Source organism: Protopterus annectens, chromosome 12.part0, assembly GCF_019279795.1.
Source record: "Protopterus annectens isolate FY-2018-M chromosome 12.part0, PAN1.0, whole genome shotgun sequence".
NCBI classification, from domain to species: domain Eukaryota; kingdom Metazoa; phylum Chordata; order Ceratodontiformes; family Protopteridae; genus Protopterus; species Protopterus annectens.
In genome coordinates, this window is record NC_056746.1 from 601,026,639 (window position 1) to 601,046,376 (window position 19,738).

The 19,738-nt window shown below is 34.1% G+C and overlaps 1 protein-coding gene across 1 annotated transcript in view; it reads left to right on the forward strand.

The window, feature by feature from the left end:
• LOC122816195 overlaps nucleotides 1-19,738 on the forward strand; it is a 248,364-nt gene that overhangs the window by 110,163 nt on the left and 118,463 nt on the right. Inside the window, exons 7-11 of the mRNA XM_044088945.1 lie at nucleotides 11,826-12,034; nucleotides 15,337-15,440; nucleotides 15,610-15,728; nucleotides 15,962-16,120; nucleotides 17,504-17,712. Of these exons, the coding sequence (XP_043944880.1) occupies nucleotides 11,826-12,034; nucleotides 15,337-15,440; nucleotides 15,610-15,728; nucleotides 15,962-16,120; nucleotides 17,504-17,712 (800 nt within the window). The remainder of the gene's footprint in view (nucleotides 1-11,825; nucleotides 12,035-15,336; nucleotides 15,441-15,609; nucleotides 15,729-15,961; nucleotides 16,121-17,503; nucleotides 17,713-19,738) is intronic.

Sequence of the window (19,738 nt, forward strand, 5' to 3'; positions counted from 1 at the left end):
AGAGGCCCCCAGACAGATCCTTGGGGTACACCACTCTGTAAGGGTCTACTACTAGGGGTGGCTTCCACTGCTTTGACTGAGTGGGTACTATCATTGAGCCAGTGAGCTACCATCTGGTAGCATACAGGTTGACCCCTAGCTGTGTAGGCTTATGTATTATGGCTGACTAGGGATTATTGTCAGAGGTATCCACAAAAAGCAAATATACACAGGAACAGGTGAAAGGTGTGATACAAGAAAACTGTGTAAACTTGAAGTAAAAAAACACGTACCGAACCAACATGGCTGGGCAAAAACCTGTTTATTAAACAAAATAGAAAGTAATAAAAAGTGAGCGCTTTCGCGATAACACTATTGCTTCTTCAGACTAATAAAAAAGTGGAAAGACATGACTTTAAAAAGAAAGCAAAATCAATCAGCTATCAAATGCAAATCTGATGAAATAATTAAAAGGTACGCGCACACAAACAATGCAATAATTGTTATAAATACAAGGGAAACAATACGAATAAAAACTAAGTTTAAAAACAGCATTAATGTTTAAGCAGGCATGCTTTCAAGAAAGGTTTAAGGCTAGAAACGCCATTTAAACCAGGCAGTTTCTCTGCATTCAAGAGCAAGAACCATTTCTGTTCAGCCCTTTCAACTTCCTGCACAAAAATAGCATGCATCCCAAGCATGGCATCCACAATGTTTTAAAAGGGCAGATTACACAATGATAACATTCAGTTGGGTTTAGCACTTGACTCTGAAGCATGATTTTATAGCTAGTGGCTACAAAGAGGCAGAGATTGATTCTCAAATGAATGCTACGTGTGTCAACTGTGTCACCATTTTTATTCTCTACATCTTTTACAGGCTTCTGTTTTATAGGACAAACATCCACAGTTTAAGAAAGAGCCCATTTCTTGATCACTGAAATATAAAGCATTCCATTAATTGACTTTACCTGCAAATCTTGATTTTCAATAGAAATAATATCACACCCACCCTTTTTATAATCTGCATTAGCATTTGCTCTAACATCCCTTTGCAGCTCTAATACTTGTTTATCATTGGGTATAATGCCCAATCATCACAGTGCAATGCCATCTGCAGTTTCTGATTCAGTTATAATTTTACACGAAATATCATCCTCCCAACATCCTTCTTAAATGATAGTGAAAGTAACATGCAGTAATCCTTTGCCCATATTACTTATAGCCACTCCTGATTAGAAAACTTCTCTGACTGCACAACCTCCATATCAGCACATTCATTACAGATACTGCAGATGCATGCTCAACTCCACTCCCTGCTAAATTCTCCATCACACCATCTGGTCTCAGACCTCCTCAACTATTGAAAAGAGTACAGGAAGTTCCCCAGTGCCTAGCCAAATTTACGTACTAGTATAAAGTCCACCACAGATTTCCACTGAATAGTGGTCATTTGCCTAGTAGGACTAATACAGTCAGTAAAGGCTAAATACATAAAATGAAAAAGAAAGCTCCACTTTCCCTTGTCTGTCTGGAGATGCAGTTACATATGCAGTCCTTTTCTTATAGATTACAAAATGACTTGAAAAATAATCCAGCAATGACTACTATAATTGTAAAGTTGTAAAAAAACTGACTCTTTTATTGTTAAAAAATACATAGCTTAAATTATAAATTAAAATTTTGTATTATATTCATTTTAGTATTTTGTTTAATTTTCTTCATTGATCAGTAAGTGGGGTGGTCCAAAGATCCTTTTAAGCCATGAGCAGGGTGCTGTCATATTGCCACAGAGAATAATGAATGCTAAAGATTAATTTCATAAAGAGATATATTCTGTAGATATCATACATCTAGCATCACTAATACTGTTAACAAAATATAAATTTAATTAGCATGAACAATGTGGTATTTTCTGTAGTCAATGAGTGATTTAACTTAGATGCGAGGCTAAGGAACTGTATGCTTATTATAACAGTCTGAAGGCTTATCTGAATTTTAATCCTTAAATCCTGTATGGTAGTTTTTTATTGTCATGTTTTTATTTTTATGCTTTTTAGAAAAGTATTTTTATTCCAATTCTACTGTTTATCCATGTGTGCAGTTTCTGTACCACTTCTCAGTTTTCACATAGTTAACCAAAAATTTATGTTTACTCTATGCAGTCTATTCATTCACTTGCTTAAATCTTTGTCATGTCAAAAGAGGAAAACTCTTTAGAAAGAAATCAGTTACTCCACAAGGACAGTCTCAGTTATTCCCACAATTCTGACATTTTCTGTTCTATTAATATTATGCAGATCATATTCCTTGCAATGTAGCAAAAAATCTTTTTGCAGCATATTTTTATTCTGAGCTCTAACACTTTAACTGAGATAACAGTTCTGTACCATTGTAGATCTAATAAAGCAAAAATGCCAAAAGACTTGGTCTTGCAACTTTTCCCTTCACGGGTTTCCAGAATTCTCTACAATAAGCCCTGCATGTGTCTCATCTGTTGCTATATTTATGTTTCTGGGGCATTATTTGCCTTCTTTAATCACTCCCTACTGTTTTTTATCCAAACAGACAATGTCAGCTAAGACCCAGTACAGAGCCAATATAGAAAAACTAGTCAAGTATATCTGACCTTAAAGAAACTAAGAAACTCCCATCACTCACCTCCTGTCATTGTGAGTGCAATGTACGCTAGTACAGAGGACTGCATCTATGACCAGGCTGATGAACTGTTTCTTTTATTTTTTACTCAGAAATTTTTTTAATTTTATTTTGATTATCAACCAACAATAATAAATACTTTTACAAAGTAGATTCATATTAACCATAGAATTAACTATATACATATTTACATACAGCCTGACATGTGAGAATAAATAATGACAATTTAAACAAATAATGTAATTTACTTAATATTAATGTCTTTAAGAGGAGGTTAGGTCCATTTGTAAAGTATCAGTCAATGTCAAAACTTTCCTCCAAGGATTATTAATTATTGGTTTTAGAAACAATCTTAATTCTTTGATTTTAATTTCCATTAAAGCTGTCTTCTTCAATAAGCTTAGAAATTCTTCTCTTCCAGGTGCTTTGGTAGATTTCCATTTCTTTGTTATACACTTTCTAGCTATAGCTAATATAGTCCATTGGAAGTAAAGATTGGTTTTCTTTTGAGAGACCTCCTCAGACACATTCAGTAAAATTAAAGCTTTGATCAAGACAAAAATTATCTGTATTGCCTGCAAGAAATTATTAATATTTTCCCAAAAAGGTTTAATTTTTATGCAATCATAAAATATATGAGACCAGTCAGCTTTATCACACTGTTGGCATCTCCAGCATACTCCATTGCAAGAGGTATTTATTTTTGTGATTTTATCAGGAGTTAAGGATCTATGTAGAAATTTCCAGGTAAATCTTCTCCAATATTGAGAACTAGAGGTTAGTTTTACTGAAAGTAATATATTTGATTTTTCATCTGGGGTTAATTGAATCGAATATCCTCTAGTAATAAATTGCCAATAAGTTATTTTAGGTATTCATTTGTAATTTGATATTAGCTTATATAAATAAGAGGTTCCATTCCTCATATTTTCATTATTAAATATAATTTCAAACAATCTACTTATAAATTTTGGAACAGTTGAGAATGATGAATTATTTATTATCCTACATAGATCCCTGGAGTATATTAATATATTCTGAAGCATTAACCATTCATGAGAGTTTAATTTATAAGTTGTCATAATATATTGTATATCCAAAACCTTTTAATTTTTATACAGTGGAACCAACAAATTAGTTTTTTTCTGTTTCCAGTGAATGAATATGTCTCTGTGTATTCTATCTGGAAACCTTTTAGTAATGCTGAAGGGAATTAATTTTGGAAACCAGTATTTTAATTCCATGTTTGTATTTATACACTTTTTTAAAATGATCATATATGTGATTTATGTAAGTTTCCTTTGTATTTCCTGTAGTTCAGATTCCCATTCTTTTAGTTTATTTGTATACCAAGCAATTACTCTCCCATAAATATCAGTTTTTAATGAACCCCAGACCATTACTATATTGACTTCTGCATTGTAGTTTATATCTAAATAGATATTAAGTTCATTCACTAACCATCGTTTAAATTATTTGATTTATGTAATGTACGAGGGCATTCTAGTAAGGAATGGTAGTGGTTTAAAGTCTACTTGTAATTTTAGAACTAGTGAATTGTGATCTGATAGAGGGCATAAGATTATTGAGAAAGAAGTAATCTTTGATTGGAGATCTTGTGATATAAACATTTTATCTATTCTAATTTGAGTGCCATACCTATAATCTTGATGAGAGAATAACAGTGATGTATTATCAATAACATTAAATGTATCTATCAGTTTTAGTGATTGAGTCCATCTTTTTAATATTTTGCAGTAGCTGATAAACGTGGAGATTTTTTATTAGAAGTTTCAGAAGAATTAGTTATACAATTAAAATCCCCTCCTATTATTAGATTCCCTCTAGAAATATTTTTCTTTTGATCTAAATGTTTTTTAACTGTTCCTATCCCAATACCAGGAAACCAGTATAAGTTAGCTAGCACCCATAACTTTTATTATTCAATTTCATTATGACTATAGCTATAAGCCCATCTTTATCTACATATTCATATATTATTTCAGGGTTTAGGTAATGGTTTCTCCATAAGATTGTTACCCCCCTTTTCTTAGATTTAAATTTGGAGCATGCTAAGGTTCTATAATCACTTGGATTCCAACTAAAATTATCATTGATTTTGAAATGGGTTTCCTGTAAGAAGATTAATTGGGGTCTATTTATCTTCAGATATCTTAATAAATTAGATTTGTTATTTGGGCTATTTAAACTATTCATATTTAAAGATAATAATGAGATATCCATGTCAAATTATTTTAAGAAAGTATTTAGGGTGTCAATATATTTACTGAATTCAACTCCTCTACAAAGAATAAAAAATTACTAATTTGTAAATTTCCATATATCTCAGTGTAATATATTGACTTTAAAATAATTGCTGGAAGTATGTCAGGCTTGATAAAACTAATTAATAATTTAATTTCTAAAAAAAATTAACATTGAACTATTTTTTACATTAAGTCTTGACCACCATGGAATGTAATACATTCCTAGTTCATCAGATTGAAACATCTGATGCACTATCTCTTTAACTTCCTTTTTACATTTACTAGAGCTCCATATATACATTCCTATATAGAAAGGAATTAATTAAAAAACTTTATGCATATTGTCATTCAGCAGCAGAAGTACCTGCTTATCTATATCAGTATACATTAATGTATCATTACTAATTAATCAAATAAACACAAACATAACATAACTATCTATAATAAATAATAGATATTCCTCTGAATTTGTTCATAACTTGTATTTCAAATATATATATCCTTATAATAGAATTTCATTAAATTTGCTAGTTATTTAAAACCTTGTCAGACTAGCTTGAAACATATAATCGCTATTTCTGAAGATTACATATTCTAAATTCAACTTATAAACAATTATATAAATTTCTTTCCTATTAATGGAACTGATCAATTAATATATATTATATGTTTAAATTTTGCTCTTATTATAACATCTATTATGAAAGTTGTGTATAAAATTGCCTGGCGTGGATATATCAATATATTCACATATTAATATAACAGAACATTATAGTATTTGTCAATTTGTTTATCTGATTACTGTGTTGAACTCTGTATCAGAGAAATGAATACACATTTACAACAAATACACTGTATTATATTATCAGATTTAAGTAGACATTCTATTAGTGAATCTGCTCTTGCAGGAAATATACAGTGTATATTAAGTTTCCGAAATATATAGCACCAAAGCGACATCATGTTTCTAGTATAGGAGACAACAGATTGAACAATTTGAATTAATCGATGTTATGAATCTTCATCTTTACATATTTGAAATCTTTTAGCTTCTATAATCAGAAATATGAGCCCATTTCCATAAATATTAAAGAAAACATTGTTAATCCTAGTCATCTCCTGAAGGTGACACTAGCTTGACTTTATATTCACATGCTAAAAGAGCATAGTTCTTACAATTGGTGCTCGCAGATTTAATTGTACAGTCAAATCACCATTATATAACTATTGGAGAGGGATATTTCTTGCTAAAACAGATCTTTAGTCATGAAATTATCAATTCCTGTCTGATCTTCTCATGAATCCAATGTCATTCTTCACAACCATTCTCCAAATGATGACTGTATAGTACTTACCCCTTATTAACTATCTGCCGTCAATAACATCCCCAAAATACTGCAATACTAAACAAATGAAATGCAGCATCCATAATGCCAGCTTGTAACAACAATCTTTCATTTAAATCATTCTCAATCTAATATAACACTAAAGGGCTGTACTTAAATCTCATAATCACACATTTTCAGCACTGCAGCTGTCAACACTGCAATACAAAGCATACTACCATGGAGCATAGCATATTAAATCTCATTATCTTGTCAGTCTGCTTTATGGTGAGTTTCTAATATTGCGCAGTTATGCTATTCACTTTTCTCCAAGTCATTTGTATTTTAACAATCATAAACTGCAATTATACAAAGCTACATTTTGCAGTTTATGTCTACGAAAATGTTTTGAATTATCCTGGCAAGACCTCTCCTGAATTCAGAATGCAAGTCTTTGTTAAACTGGATAGCTTATGTACTGTTAGCTAATTCATAATGTAGCAATGTTCAGAGATACCTTATAAGTAGCTAACTCTCAAACATAACAAAGCTTGACAGACTCCTCAGCAGTGCTTCAATCTCAGCATAATATCAGACAATACAATATACCTACTAATTGAGCATGACTCATTTTTACAATAAAACCTACTGCCTGTCTACTACAAAGAATAAAAAGGGTTTTCTTTTAATATCATTTCTCTCATTATCATAAAAGTTAACTGTCATCTACCATCCAATTCAGAGTTGTCATTCTGTCATATTCTGAGTTCAGGTCACATAAAAGAAGCATAGATAAAAGCTCAAATAATTATCTTATAATTTAGGCAAATTATTTTATATATCAGAGTCTCATGCTTCCCTGGTATACTGTTTATATGGATTAGTTAATATTTTACTTTATTAAATGTTTCAGACAAACGTATTAGTTTTGTATTTTCAGATATTATTTGAAATCATGAAAGTTATTCATCCCACTTATATTATAATATATGATCATGTTTCTTTAAAGAGTGCACTTATTAGTAACCAGTCACATCAGCTCTTGAATGTAACCATGACTGCAGTAAATATTCATCAACTCAGTTACGTAGTTCACTGAATACATAGCTCGCGAGAGCTAGAGATTTTAAAATCTTTTCCTTAACTTCTCGTGAACTGATTTCCCCGCTCAAAGTTTAACTGTAAAGAAAGCGAACTCTTATTTTAATAAATCACATAAGCCCTTTCCAAGAGCCTCATCCCAAATCGGTGCACACACCAACATCTCATCCATGCAATAGGAACCATCATACTCAAGCATTTCCATCTATCGAACAACAAATCTATACAACAAGCCTGCAAATCACTCCTTATTCACTTCACCAAATATACATATCCCATTGTTTCACAGCTGTGCCCTTTCATTCATGAAACATTCCTCCACAAACGCTCAACAAAACCACAATTCAAAGCATTTTATTGAATATAGTTCACTACATATCAGTCACTTTTTAGCATTATATCATCCATGGGACTTCATCTACATCTCTCAGCACAATCCAGAAACCTGAAGTACCATATAAGCCCATTTGTCTAAATTCACCGGGGAACTGTCATTCATGAACACAATTAAATAAGCGCGTTTGTGATTCCAATATTATGTAACTAGGTGTGAGAGTGACCTTCCTTACATATCTCACATCTCTCAAAACTCCACTCAAGACATGCAGTGTCTCACCCTCCCTAGACTAGCAAAACAACAGTTTTCACAGCACTGTTTGCCTTTTCTTCAAGGCGAAATGATTCTAAAGTAAGCGGACATTCACCAATAGCCATAACCAAAGTACACCTTTAAATTCACGCATCACCACAATGCTTACAATGGAAATTTCAGCCACCGTTTAGGTCAATTCAAAGCTGAGGAGACATCAACTATTTATTATTATCACTCAAATTATATGGACTAAGTAAATAAATAAGTATAAATCAACAAGTTAATTACCACATAGACATGCCATAGTGTTCTCAATTGAAACAATATTAGCCCCAAACTCAACTTTAGGATACACTTATAGCTAAAACTTATTTAGAGACAGACAGAAAAATAACCCACTTATTAGATCAGTAAGCAAACAACTACTTGTAGAGAAATATTAAAGGACATATGTCATAATGAAAGGGAAGAAAAGTTAGAATTGATAGTTTTAGATAGAAAATAACTTAGAATTATAAATTAGTATGAGGTAATATAAGAACATGGGCAGCTGCGGTGGTGCAGTGGTTAGCATTGTTGCCTCACAGCAAGAGGTTCTCCAGTTTGATCCTGGGCTGGGGTGCCTTCTGTGTGGAGTCTGCATGTCCTCCCTGTGGCCGCGTGGGTTTCCTCCGAGTGCTCCGGTTTCTTCCTACATTCCAAAGACATGCTATAGGTGGATTGGACACTGTACATTGGCCCTAGGTGTGAGTGCATGCATGTGTGTGCCTTCTGTGAAAGGCTGGGTGCCGGGCTGGCAACTCGACACCATAAAATTCCACTGCCAATAATGAGCGGACAGGCGATCCGCTGTGGCGACCCCTAACTGGGAAAAAGCTGAAAGAAGAAGAAGATGAGGTAATATAAGAACATACCTTTGTCCTTTTTCTCAAGTATAATTTATATGTATGGTATTACATTTTATAAAACATATTAAGTCCATTGAAACACATTAAGTCCATTTAAAGGGTTTTTAGTTGTTAGGATTCAGTTGATACTTTGAGAGATTACACAGCAGTAGGTAATTTAGTTTCAGTTTTGTGTTTCTTCTTTTTAACATCAGTCCAACCATTTTTATCAGTGGATCTCTGCAGTGACTGTGATGACCATTCCATTTCTTCTGGGATGGTTATGATGTTATTATTTTTGATAAAATGAAAGACTTCTTCTAGTGTGTTGAAGTTTCTCATTTCACTTTGATGCTATATCCTTATCTTTGCAGGAAAGGCTATTTGGGCTTTAATATTTTGTTTTAGAACTTTTATTAGGGGCCATATCTTTTACCTCTGTTCCAGTACTTTAGTGGAGTAGTCATTAGCAAATTTTATGAGTTGTTGATTGTACTTTATAGGACTTTTGTTCCATGCTGTTCTTAACACCAGTTCTTTGTCCATGAAAGATAAACATTTTATTATGATTGATCTTGGAGGCACAGATGTAGAAGAAGAAGATGATGCTGATATTTTATTTCCCAAAGCACAATGTGCCCTTTCTATGCCATATGAAAAGCCTTCTTTAAGATTTAGAACCTATGGTATCCATGTATTTAAGAAAGAAATCATGTCTTTTCCCTTGGTATTCTCAGGTAGGCCTAATATTTGGATATTTGACCTTCTCTCTCTATTTTCTAATTCATCTACTTTGTTAGAGAGCCAGGTGTTTTGTTTCAGTAGAAAGTCTGTTTGTGTCTCCTCTTCCTTAAGTCTTCCATCAATATCAGATAAAGAGATTTCAATGGTTATTTTTGACTGGTGCTGTTGAAGCATTTCTTTAAATATTTCTGTTTGTTTCTGTGAATTCTCATTTAGATTTTGTAGATTAGTCTTGAAGTCATCCATTTTCATAGATAGTTCTTGTAGTGTGGTAGTCACCATTTGCAGTTCCTTTTTTAGTGTCAGTTCAGCGTGAGAGTTTTTCTGGTTACTCATCTCTTCAGTTGCTGTGTAAAGATTCCTTAGTATTTTGACAGGAAATTTCTTGTAAAAATCCACCAAATTTTGTAATTAAAATCAGTCACCATATGAACGCTGTCCTCTGATGGCTCTACAATACAGCTCCAAGTCAATAAAATGCAGGGATGTATCCAAAAATCCACAGGTACTACTCCACATTAAGGAAATTGTAGTCAAAGATCCAGAGATAAAAGGAATAACACACAATAAAACATCAAGTGACTGTCACTACATTAATATATATTTAGGTTATTTTGGTCTAAAGATCTTCCTGTTTTATTGTGTGTATTTGTAAAAGCGTTTTGTCAGCATATATTTAATGTGTATATATTATATTTTATTTGTACACCTAGATATTTATAGATTCCTTATCTATACTTATCTATATGTTTCTATCAAATGTATATCTTATGAAGTTTTATGACTTTTAAGTATTTATTTGAATGATTTTATTGTTATGTGTTTAGCGCTTTAAATTATGAGTTTGACTTTAAATGTTTCCCACCAATCATTGTATTGGGAGGGTTATTTAAATAGAAGCCATGGTGTGCTGTTTGTAAAGTCTGAGGAAGCCTATCGGCGAAAGCGCTTACTATTTTTGCAATTCTGTGAATAAAGTTGTTATTCCTTTTATCTCTGGATCTTTGACTACAATTTCCTTAATGTGGAGTAGTACCTGTGGATTTTTGGATACATCCCTGCATTTTACTGACTTGGAGCTGTATTGTAGAGCCATCAGAGGACAGCGTTCATATGATGACTGATTTTATTTATTTTAATTGGTTTACGCTGTCCCCGAGCTCTGTCGGTCTGCTGTGCTACTTCTTGTTGTGCTATTTAAATTTTGTAATTAGTTATTTTAGACTATTTACTAAATATTAATAATAGTTTTGTTAGAAAAAAAATCAGTGAAACTTCCTGAATTTGATACTAATTTATGGAGCTCTGAAATTTGCTGCCTTCATATAGCCATTCAGACTCCACCCCCCCCCCCGATGAACTCTTTCATGTAGTCCAGGAACCAACTTTTGCTGATATCATTTGCATGCTGTGTAAGTCTGAGTAACTCATTTAATCAGTATTCTCTGGGTTAACACAAAAAAGAAAATCTTGCATCCAGCAGATTTACCCAGTTAACAAACAAAATAAAATTTGGTATCACTAGCATGATCAGCAATCATCTCAACATGTGCTGCAAAGGTCTATGCACTTTGACACTCTAAGCCTGCAGACTGTGTTGGAAATGCTTGGCAAATGCTTCAGAAAATAAGTTACTAAGATTTGAAAACATTCAGAAAAGTCAAAGTTCCTTTTTGAAGTATGTGTTCAAAAAGTAATGCATTCTTTCTAAACTGGAGCAAAATATATCACGTTCATCTAAACGTCACTGCCTTAATGATGTGGCAGATGCATTTACATGAGATAACTATTTCTGCATACATGATTCTCAAAGAGTTTTGACAGCTGGTATTAATTACATAATGTTAGAGTGCATTCTTATATAAATTACTTAATATGGTTTCATGCTTGCCAATAAAATTAGTGTAAAATCTCTTCATTCAGTCATTTTAATGAACTGCTACAGAAATATTAAAAATTGTGTGTGTATGGAGACTGAATTCTGTAACTCTTTGTATTCTTCATTAATGGGAAAATAGTAGAATGTGTTTGTACAGAAATTAGTATAAATTCTATTGTTGTCTATGCTTAGTTTATGTGGAATGAAAAAAGTGAAATTCATTCATCTTTCTTCATGCAGTTTGTACTTCCACAGACAAGTATGCATATACCTTTCTTACCCAGAGTTATTCCCTCATGTACACAACGGAATAGCTTCATTGCCTTTAATTCAGTTGTAGTTTCAAGAGTCCATTGTTTACATTAACTTACGTTTTCTTTGTTTTATGTGACAGGCAAGTCTAATTCAAGAAGAAGTAGATCTGGTGAGGTCCGCACTGCTTAACAGAACAATTCTGCAAATGGAGTCCCACTTCATCTATTTCAGTACCCTTGACTGGGCTGTTACTTTCCAGAAAGAGTTAACTCTGGTTCTTCCCAGCATTTCAGAGAATGTACTCAGACTTATTCCAACAAATATTACCTGTGCCTCCTTCCATGAAATGTGAGTAACAAAAATTGATGCAATTAACTTACTTAATTTACTTAGTCAGAAGGGTCACAGCTCAATAATTGAGAGAACTAAACTATTAAACCTCAAAGGACTGAAGTACTAAATATGTGTTAATGTGCAGATTGAGAAATATAACAAATAAAAATCCTAATATTTCATTACAAAGTTAGTGTAGTTTTCTTTTCACCACTTTCAGTGGTGGGCCATTTCAGAGACTATAGTAGAAATCGGAACAGACAAGAATGAAAAAGGCAACAGCATTTGGAAATAAGAATATAGTTAAGGATAGCAGGTTAACGGAAGCTTCACAACCTATTCACTAGATGGAAGCTGGTAGATAATGACATTTTTTTCAAACAAATTCCCCAAACTTTTCCTAAAAGCAGTTTAAATAAATCTTTACATCTCATCTACTGGATGGCTGCTATCCAAAATATGACATTTTCTTTTCAGTAAATTACGCAAAAAGAGAATTTGTGCCTCACAGATTGTGTGCAGTTGCATTCTTTCCTAAGGAGTGCAGGAAAATGATTGTGATAGGAAAGACAGAGCAAGCAAAGTAGGAATACTGGTTTGCAATCAAACAGATTAAGAAAGCAGTTGTAATAGTGAAAAAGAAGACATCAGGGGCACTCTATCAGCTTCATTAAAAAGAATAGGAATATGCAAGATAGAAATTTGTCAGGTTACAAGGCAAAGAAAGGAAAACTAAGGATGAGAGACAACAGACACTATTTCAAAGGGATGCTAAAAAATGGTCAGGAGACCACAAGACATAAACGCATATGGTGGGAGTACTTCCACCACCTTCTGCATGAAGGCAATCCCACATGAGCTGTACTGTCTGAGACACAGCCAAGGGTAAAACATGAACAGCCCAACTTAGAAGTTAGAACATCATTAAGGAAACTCATGTCAGGGAATGCAGTAGGCTGACTTGAGGTCATACCAGATATGAAGATGATGAATTATAAGTGAGTGGAGAAATGGCTCTTGAAGGTACTTATTGCAGAAAGGAGAAAAGGACACCAGTTAAGTAGTGAAAAAGAAGAGTAGCGACAGGGTAGAAGAAAAAGTGTTCATTTACAGAGTGGGCATTATACAGATGTAAACTGCTATCACACGGCAGGAATGTTCTGCAGATGGTGACTGAGAAAAGAATACAAAGAGTTGTAGAATTAAGATGGCAAATGAGCAGTTCAAAGTCACATCAGGATCAAGCATAATCAGATGTTTGCAACAAGACCTAAAGAAGAGAAGAAGCTGTTAAATGGAAAAAACTCCTTCTGTACATTCACAGACTTGCTTAAAGCATATGACCAGCTTCCAGTAAAGTTAATTAGGGCAGTTGTGTGACAGACTGAAGTCTCTGAAAAAGTTGTAAAATGAATTAAGGGCATGTACAATGCCCCAGACACTTAAGTATGACTGCACTGAAAGATGAGGTCACAATACGAGTATGTTGCATAAGGGAGAAGCTCTGAGTCCAGTGCATTTTCAGCGGTGATGGGTGATGTTATCAAAAAGGTTGTGAGACTGATTCAAAAAATTGCTGTGCAGAGAATGTGCTTTTGCAGTCTGATTTAAACAGGAACTTCAGCAAATGATAAGGAAAACATGTGCAAAACTGTACATATATGGGATGAAACAGAGTACAAATAGACTATTAAAATGACAGCAAATGATTCCATCACAAAAAGATGAGAAGTGAAACAAAACGCAAAATATTAGAAGAAGTTAAGCGTTTTAATTAGCAGGGGGAGTGGATGAGTAGAATGACTGTTTGATGGAGTAGATCAAAGGTAGAATCAGAAGGGGATGCAGCCAGTTTGCAGACAGTGCCGGGTGTAGTGTGAGACAGAAGAATGTTAGAGAAGCAGAAAATTAAGCTGTACAAAATAGTCATGTAACCAAACCTGTCGTATAGTACAGAATCCTGGAGAGTGAAGGCAAAGCAGTTAAAGAAGATAGATATTACGCTTATGGTGTGCTGAGAAGTGCGGCACTTTGCTCACTGTGGGTCATATCAAGAAATGAGGACGTCAGAACAGAATCCCAAGTAGCTACAATTGCAGCCAAGATTAAAGAGGACAGATTATCATGGTCCTGGCACATGTGGAGGAAAGGAAAATGCAATCTTGTGAAGATTTGGCAAAAAAAGGTGAAGAGCGAGATTAATCAAAAGATGTCTGCCAAAAAGATGGATGTACTGTTTGGGACATGATATGAGTCCAAAGATGTCTGCCAAAGAGATGGATGTACTGTTTGGGACATGATGTGAGTCCAAAGATGTATGCCAAAGAGATGGATGTACAGTTTGGAAAATGATGTGAGTCAGTCAGGCATGACTGTCAATGACGGTTGGAGACTAGCATTAAATCAAGAGAAATGGCAAGAGTTAATCTGACACCTTGATGTTGTGTAGAAAATGGGCAAAAAAGCAGGATTAAAAATCCAGATAACCAATTTACTCTTCTATTTAAAATTTATTGCAAAGCTGTCATACTCATTAAAATTATAAGGCAGGTGGATGGAATATAACTTCTGAAATGTATTTATTAACATAACAGATCAGTGATAAGTATTCAATGCATGTTTCTTGCAGAATGCCTTTACCTCTGTCTTTACTCAGGATTCAAATGTGCCTGAAATGGTATGCATGGATGTCAGGCAATTTCATAGACTGGTCATGGAGGACACATGGGGACGTCTGTAATGGTTAGAAATGAAACAGGCATATGAGGGTCATATTGAAAAGCCCCATCATTTAGTTTAATATTAGGTGTTGGAGAGAGTGAGATTCTTCCACTGACAGGAAAAGAATGGTATTCTTACCTCCAACTTTCAAAAATCAGTCAGTATATTTTCAGAAGTGACTGTCGACTGAGTTGGGCTGCAATGTAATTGTCGAACAAAAAAATCCCTTTTTTGTGATTCTGTTGAAATTAAAGATGATGATAGTCTTAAGAGGTGCCTATTTTTTGTTCAGATGTTTACTGTGCAATATTTATCCACAGAGCTACTTGTATGTGTTCATTCATATTTGATTTTGAAACTTTGCAGTCTTCACTCGTACTCACTGAAAATCTTTCATATAACATCAGTCAATACTTGTATTGATAAAGAAAAATTATAAAAATGTATACTCGTTCTAATTTAACAGACCAGCATTTTTAATTTGTCTCTTATTCCGATCATATTGCGTAAGAACGACAAAAGAAAAATGATAAGCACTTTAGTCGCATCATATTTGTTTCATAGTCTAATACAGGATTATGCATTTATATTTACAGAATGACTGGTTTTAGCAATATTTCCACACTACTAACAACAGCAAGAATGACTGATGTCCTCAACTTTGCAATACATTTTCTCTCCCTCCAATATAATTCAACAGGTAAAATGTTTGTCAGTTTCTATCACTCACATTGTAAATTACAAAATTCAACATACAAATAAGTAAATTAAATTCCTCTCTCTGAAATATCTGAATGTCTACATCAAAATTAATGTATTAAATTATTGCAGTTTGTCTAAACATGTTCAGTAATCTTTATCTCATTTAGGCTCAGCATGCACCATGACCACAACCAGTTTGGACGACTGGCTACAGAATTTCTTTGGAACACTTAAGGACAATGTTTTCTGGAATGAAATTGTGATACTCTACTGGAAAAACAATGCAGTAAGTTTTTTTAATCACACGTATGTTGTTAAAGTGGATAACAAAATATAAATCAGATATCTCACTGACATAGTTTGAAGAATTTCTGCTAAAGTCAAGATGCAAAATCAAAAACATAACATTAAACAAAAGGTTGCATAATCAAGCTTGACATACCATTCAGAAAACCAACCCATGCAGTCAGGATGGTACTGTGCCCACTAACACAAACTTTCTGGTATGCTCTCTTCTAGACTCTGGCAGCCAATACAATGAATTCTCAACAACTGGCACAGTTTATCACAGTTGAAGAATACAGACATGATGAGACTCTCTTGAATGTAGTCCTCTCTAGAATTGAAGTGCAGAATATCTCAGACTTCATGACATCATTTTATGAGGCTGCCAAACAGGTTTGAAACCCTACTTATGTTTTCTAGTATGCATGTCCTTTCATGTCATATTGACTTAATGTATATGATTAGGTTAAAAATATGTGGACACTTTAAAAGGAGCTCATGCAAGATTATGAGGAATTGTGCTCAAAATCCGTAGCAGAATTTCTATGGATTTTCTTTCAAGGTTTTTTTTTGTCATTTCACTCAGTCACTGAACTTCCCAGTTGTGTCACTTTGTTGAACACCAGATCATTATACAGAGAGATGTGTAAAATTTATAGCTCCTCCTGGATTTTATCCAACCATTCCCTTCCAGCTAAGATCCTGTCCAGTCCAAATATAAAAAACTTGACTATAAAGTCAAGCAGACCTTCAAAAAAACTAAGAAACTGCTGCTCCACCCCTCCTGTCATTGTGAGGTGCTATGAAAGGTAGTAAAGAGGATTCCATCTATGAGAGGCTGATGAACTGCTTCATGTAGTCCAGGGATTATTTTTTGATAATGTCATTTACAGGCTGTATAAGGCTGAGGAACTCAATCAGCCACTGTACTCTGGGTTGCCACCCAAGAGAAACTCTTATAACCAGCAAGCTCAAGCAATTAAAAAAACAAAGAAAAATTGGTATCATGGAAGTAGTAAACAATGATTTCAGCATGTTCTGTACATGTCTATCCATTTTACTCGCTACGTTTGCAGATTGTCTAGGAAATACTTAACAAATGCTTCAGAAAGTTGCTTAACTTTTCCTAGTTAAGATTTGAACTTATTTTTAAAACCTCAATGTCCGTTTTTACAGTATAAATTTAAAAAGTTATATTGACTTTCTAAATTTGAACAAAATATATCATGTGCAGCAAAACATCACTTCCTGTGTTCCCTAATATATTTACATGGCATAGACATAACTGGAGTTTTGGATGCTTAAACATCAGAGTTTAAGTAGTTGATGATTATGAAGTAAATAGTGATACGGTTTATACTGATGTACTGTGCTTAAAATTGTGTTACTCTTGCCCAGAAAATTATTGTAATAACTATTCATTCAGTTACTTTAATTCACTGCTAAACAAATATTCAAAATTGTGTGTGTATGGAGACTGAATTCTGTAACTCTTTGTATTCTTCATTAATGGGAAAATAGTAGAATGTGTTTGTACAGAAATTAGTATAAATTCTATTGTTGTCTATGCTTAGTTTATGTGGAATGAAAAAAGTGAAATTCATTCATCTTTCTTCATGCAGTTTGTACTTCCACAGACAAGTATGCATATACCTTTCTTTCCCAGAGTTATTCCCTCATGCACACAACGCAATAGCTTCATTGCCTTTAATTCAGTTGTAGTTTCAAGAGTCCATTGTTTACATTAACTTACGTTTTCTTTGTTTTATGTGACAGGCAAGTCTAATTGAAAAAGAAGTAGATCTGGTGAGGTCCGCACTGCTTAACAGAACAATTCTGCAAATGGAGTCCCACTTCATCTATTTCAGTACCCTTGACTGGGCTGTTACTTTCCAGAAAGAGTTAACTCTGGTTCTTCCCAGCATTTCAGAGAACGTACTCAGACTTATTCCAACAAATATTACCTGTGCCTCCTTCCATGAAATGTGAGTAACAAAAATTGATGCAATTAACTTACTTAATTTACTTAGTCAGAAGGGTCACAGCTCAATAATTGAGAGAACTAAACTATTAAACCTCAAAGGACTGAAGTACTAAATATGTGTTAATGTGCAGATTGAGAAATATAACAAATAAAAATCCTAATATTTCATTACAAAGTTAGTGTAGTTTTCTTTTCACCACTTTCAGTGGTGGGCCATTTCAGAGACTATAGTAGAAATCGGAACAGACAAGAATGAAAAAGGCAACAGCATTTGGAAATAAGAATATAGTTAAGGATAGCAGGTTAACGGAAGCTTCACAACCTATTCACTAGATGGAAGCTGGTAGATAATGACATTTTTTTCAAACAAATTCCCCAAACTTTTCCTAAAAGCAGTTTAAATAAATCTTTACATCTCATCTACTGGATGGCTGCTATCCAAAATATGACATTTTCTTTTCAGTAAATTACGCAAAAAGAGAATTTGTGCCTCACAGATTGTGTGCAGTTGCATTCTTTCCTAAGGAGTGCAGGAAAATGATTGTGATAGGAAAGACAGAGCAAGCAAAGTAGGAATACTGGTTTGCAATCAAACAGATTAAGAAAGCAGTTGTAATAGTGAAAAAGAAGACATCAGGGGCACTCTATCAGCTTCATTAAAAAGAATAGGAATATGCAAGATAGAAATTTGTCAGGTTACAAGGCAAAGAAAGGAAAACTAAGGATGAGAGACAACAGACACTATTTCAAAGGGATGCTAAAAAATGGTCAGGAGACCACAAGACATAAACGCATATGGTGGGAGTACTTCCACCACCTTCTGCATGAAGGCAATCCCACATGAGCTGTACTGTCTGAGACACAGCCAAGGGTAAAACATGAACAGCCCAACTTAGAAGTTAGAACATCATTAAGGAAACTCATGTCAGGGAATGCAGTAGGCTGACTTGAGGTCATACCAGATATGAAGATGATGAATTATAAGTGAGTGGAGAAATGGCTCTTGAAGGTACTTATTGCAGAAAGGAGAAAAGGACACCAGTTAAGTAGTGAAAAAGAAGAGTAGCGACAGGGTAGAAGAAAAAGTGTTCATTTACAGAGTGGGCATTATACAGATGTAAACTGCTATCACACGGCAGGAATGTTCTGCAGATGGTGACTGAGAAAAGAATACAAAGAGTTGTAGAATTAAGATGGCAAATGAGCAGTTCAAAGTCACATCAGGATCAAGCATAATCAGATGTTTGCAACAAGACCTAAAGAAGAGAAGAAGCTGTTAAATGGAAAAAAATCCTTCTGTACATTCACAGACTTGCTTAAAGCATATGACCAGCTTCCAGTAAAGTTAATTAGGGCAGTTGTGTGACAGACTGAAGTCTCTGAAAAAGTTGTAAAATGAATTAAGGGCATGTACAATGCCCCAGACACTTAAGTATGACTGCACTGAAAGATGAGGTCACAATACGAGTATGTTGCATAAGGGAGAAGCTCTGAGTCCAGTGCATTTTCAGCGGTGATGGGTGATGTTATCAAAAAGGTTGTGAGACTGATTCAAAAAATTGCTGTGCAGAGAATGTGCTTTTGCAGTCTGATTTAAACAGGAACTTCAGCAAATGATAAGGAAAACATGTGCAAAACTGTACATATATGGGATGAAACAGAGTACAAATAGACTATTAAAATGACAGCAAATGATTCCATCACAAAAAGATGAGAAGTGAAACAAAACGCAAAATATTAGAAGAAGTTAAGCGTTTTAATTATCAGGGGGAGTGGATGAGTAGAATGACTGTTTGATGGAGTAGATCAAAGGTAGAATCAGAAGGGGATGCAGCCAGTTTGCAGACAGTGCCGGGTGTTGTGTGAGACAGAAGAATGTTAGAGAAGCAGAAAATTAAGCTGTACAAAATAGTCATGTAACCAAACCTGTCGTATAGTACAGAATCCTGGAGAGTGAAGGCAAAGCAGTTAAAGAAGATAGATATTACGCTTATGGTGTGCTGAGAAGTGCGGCACTTTGCTCACTG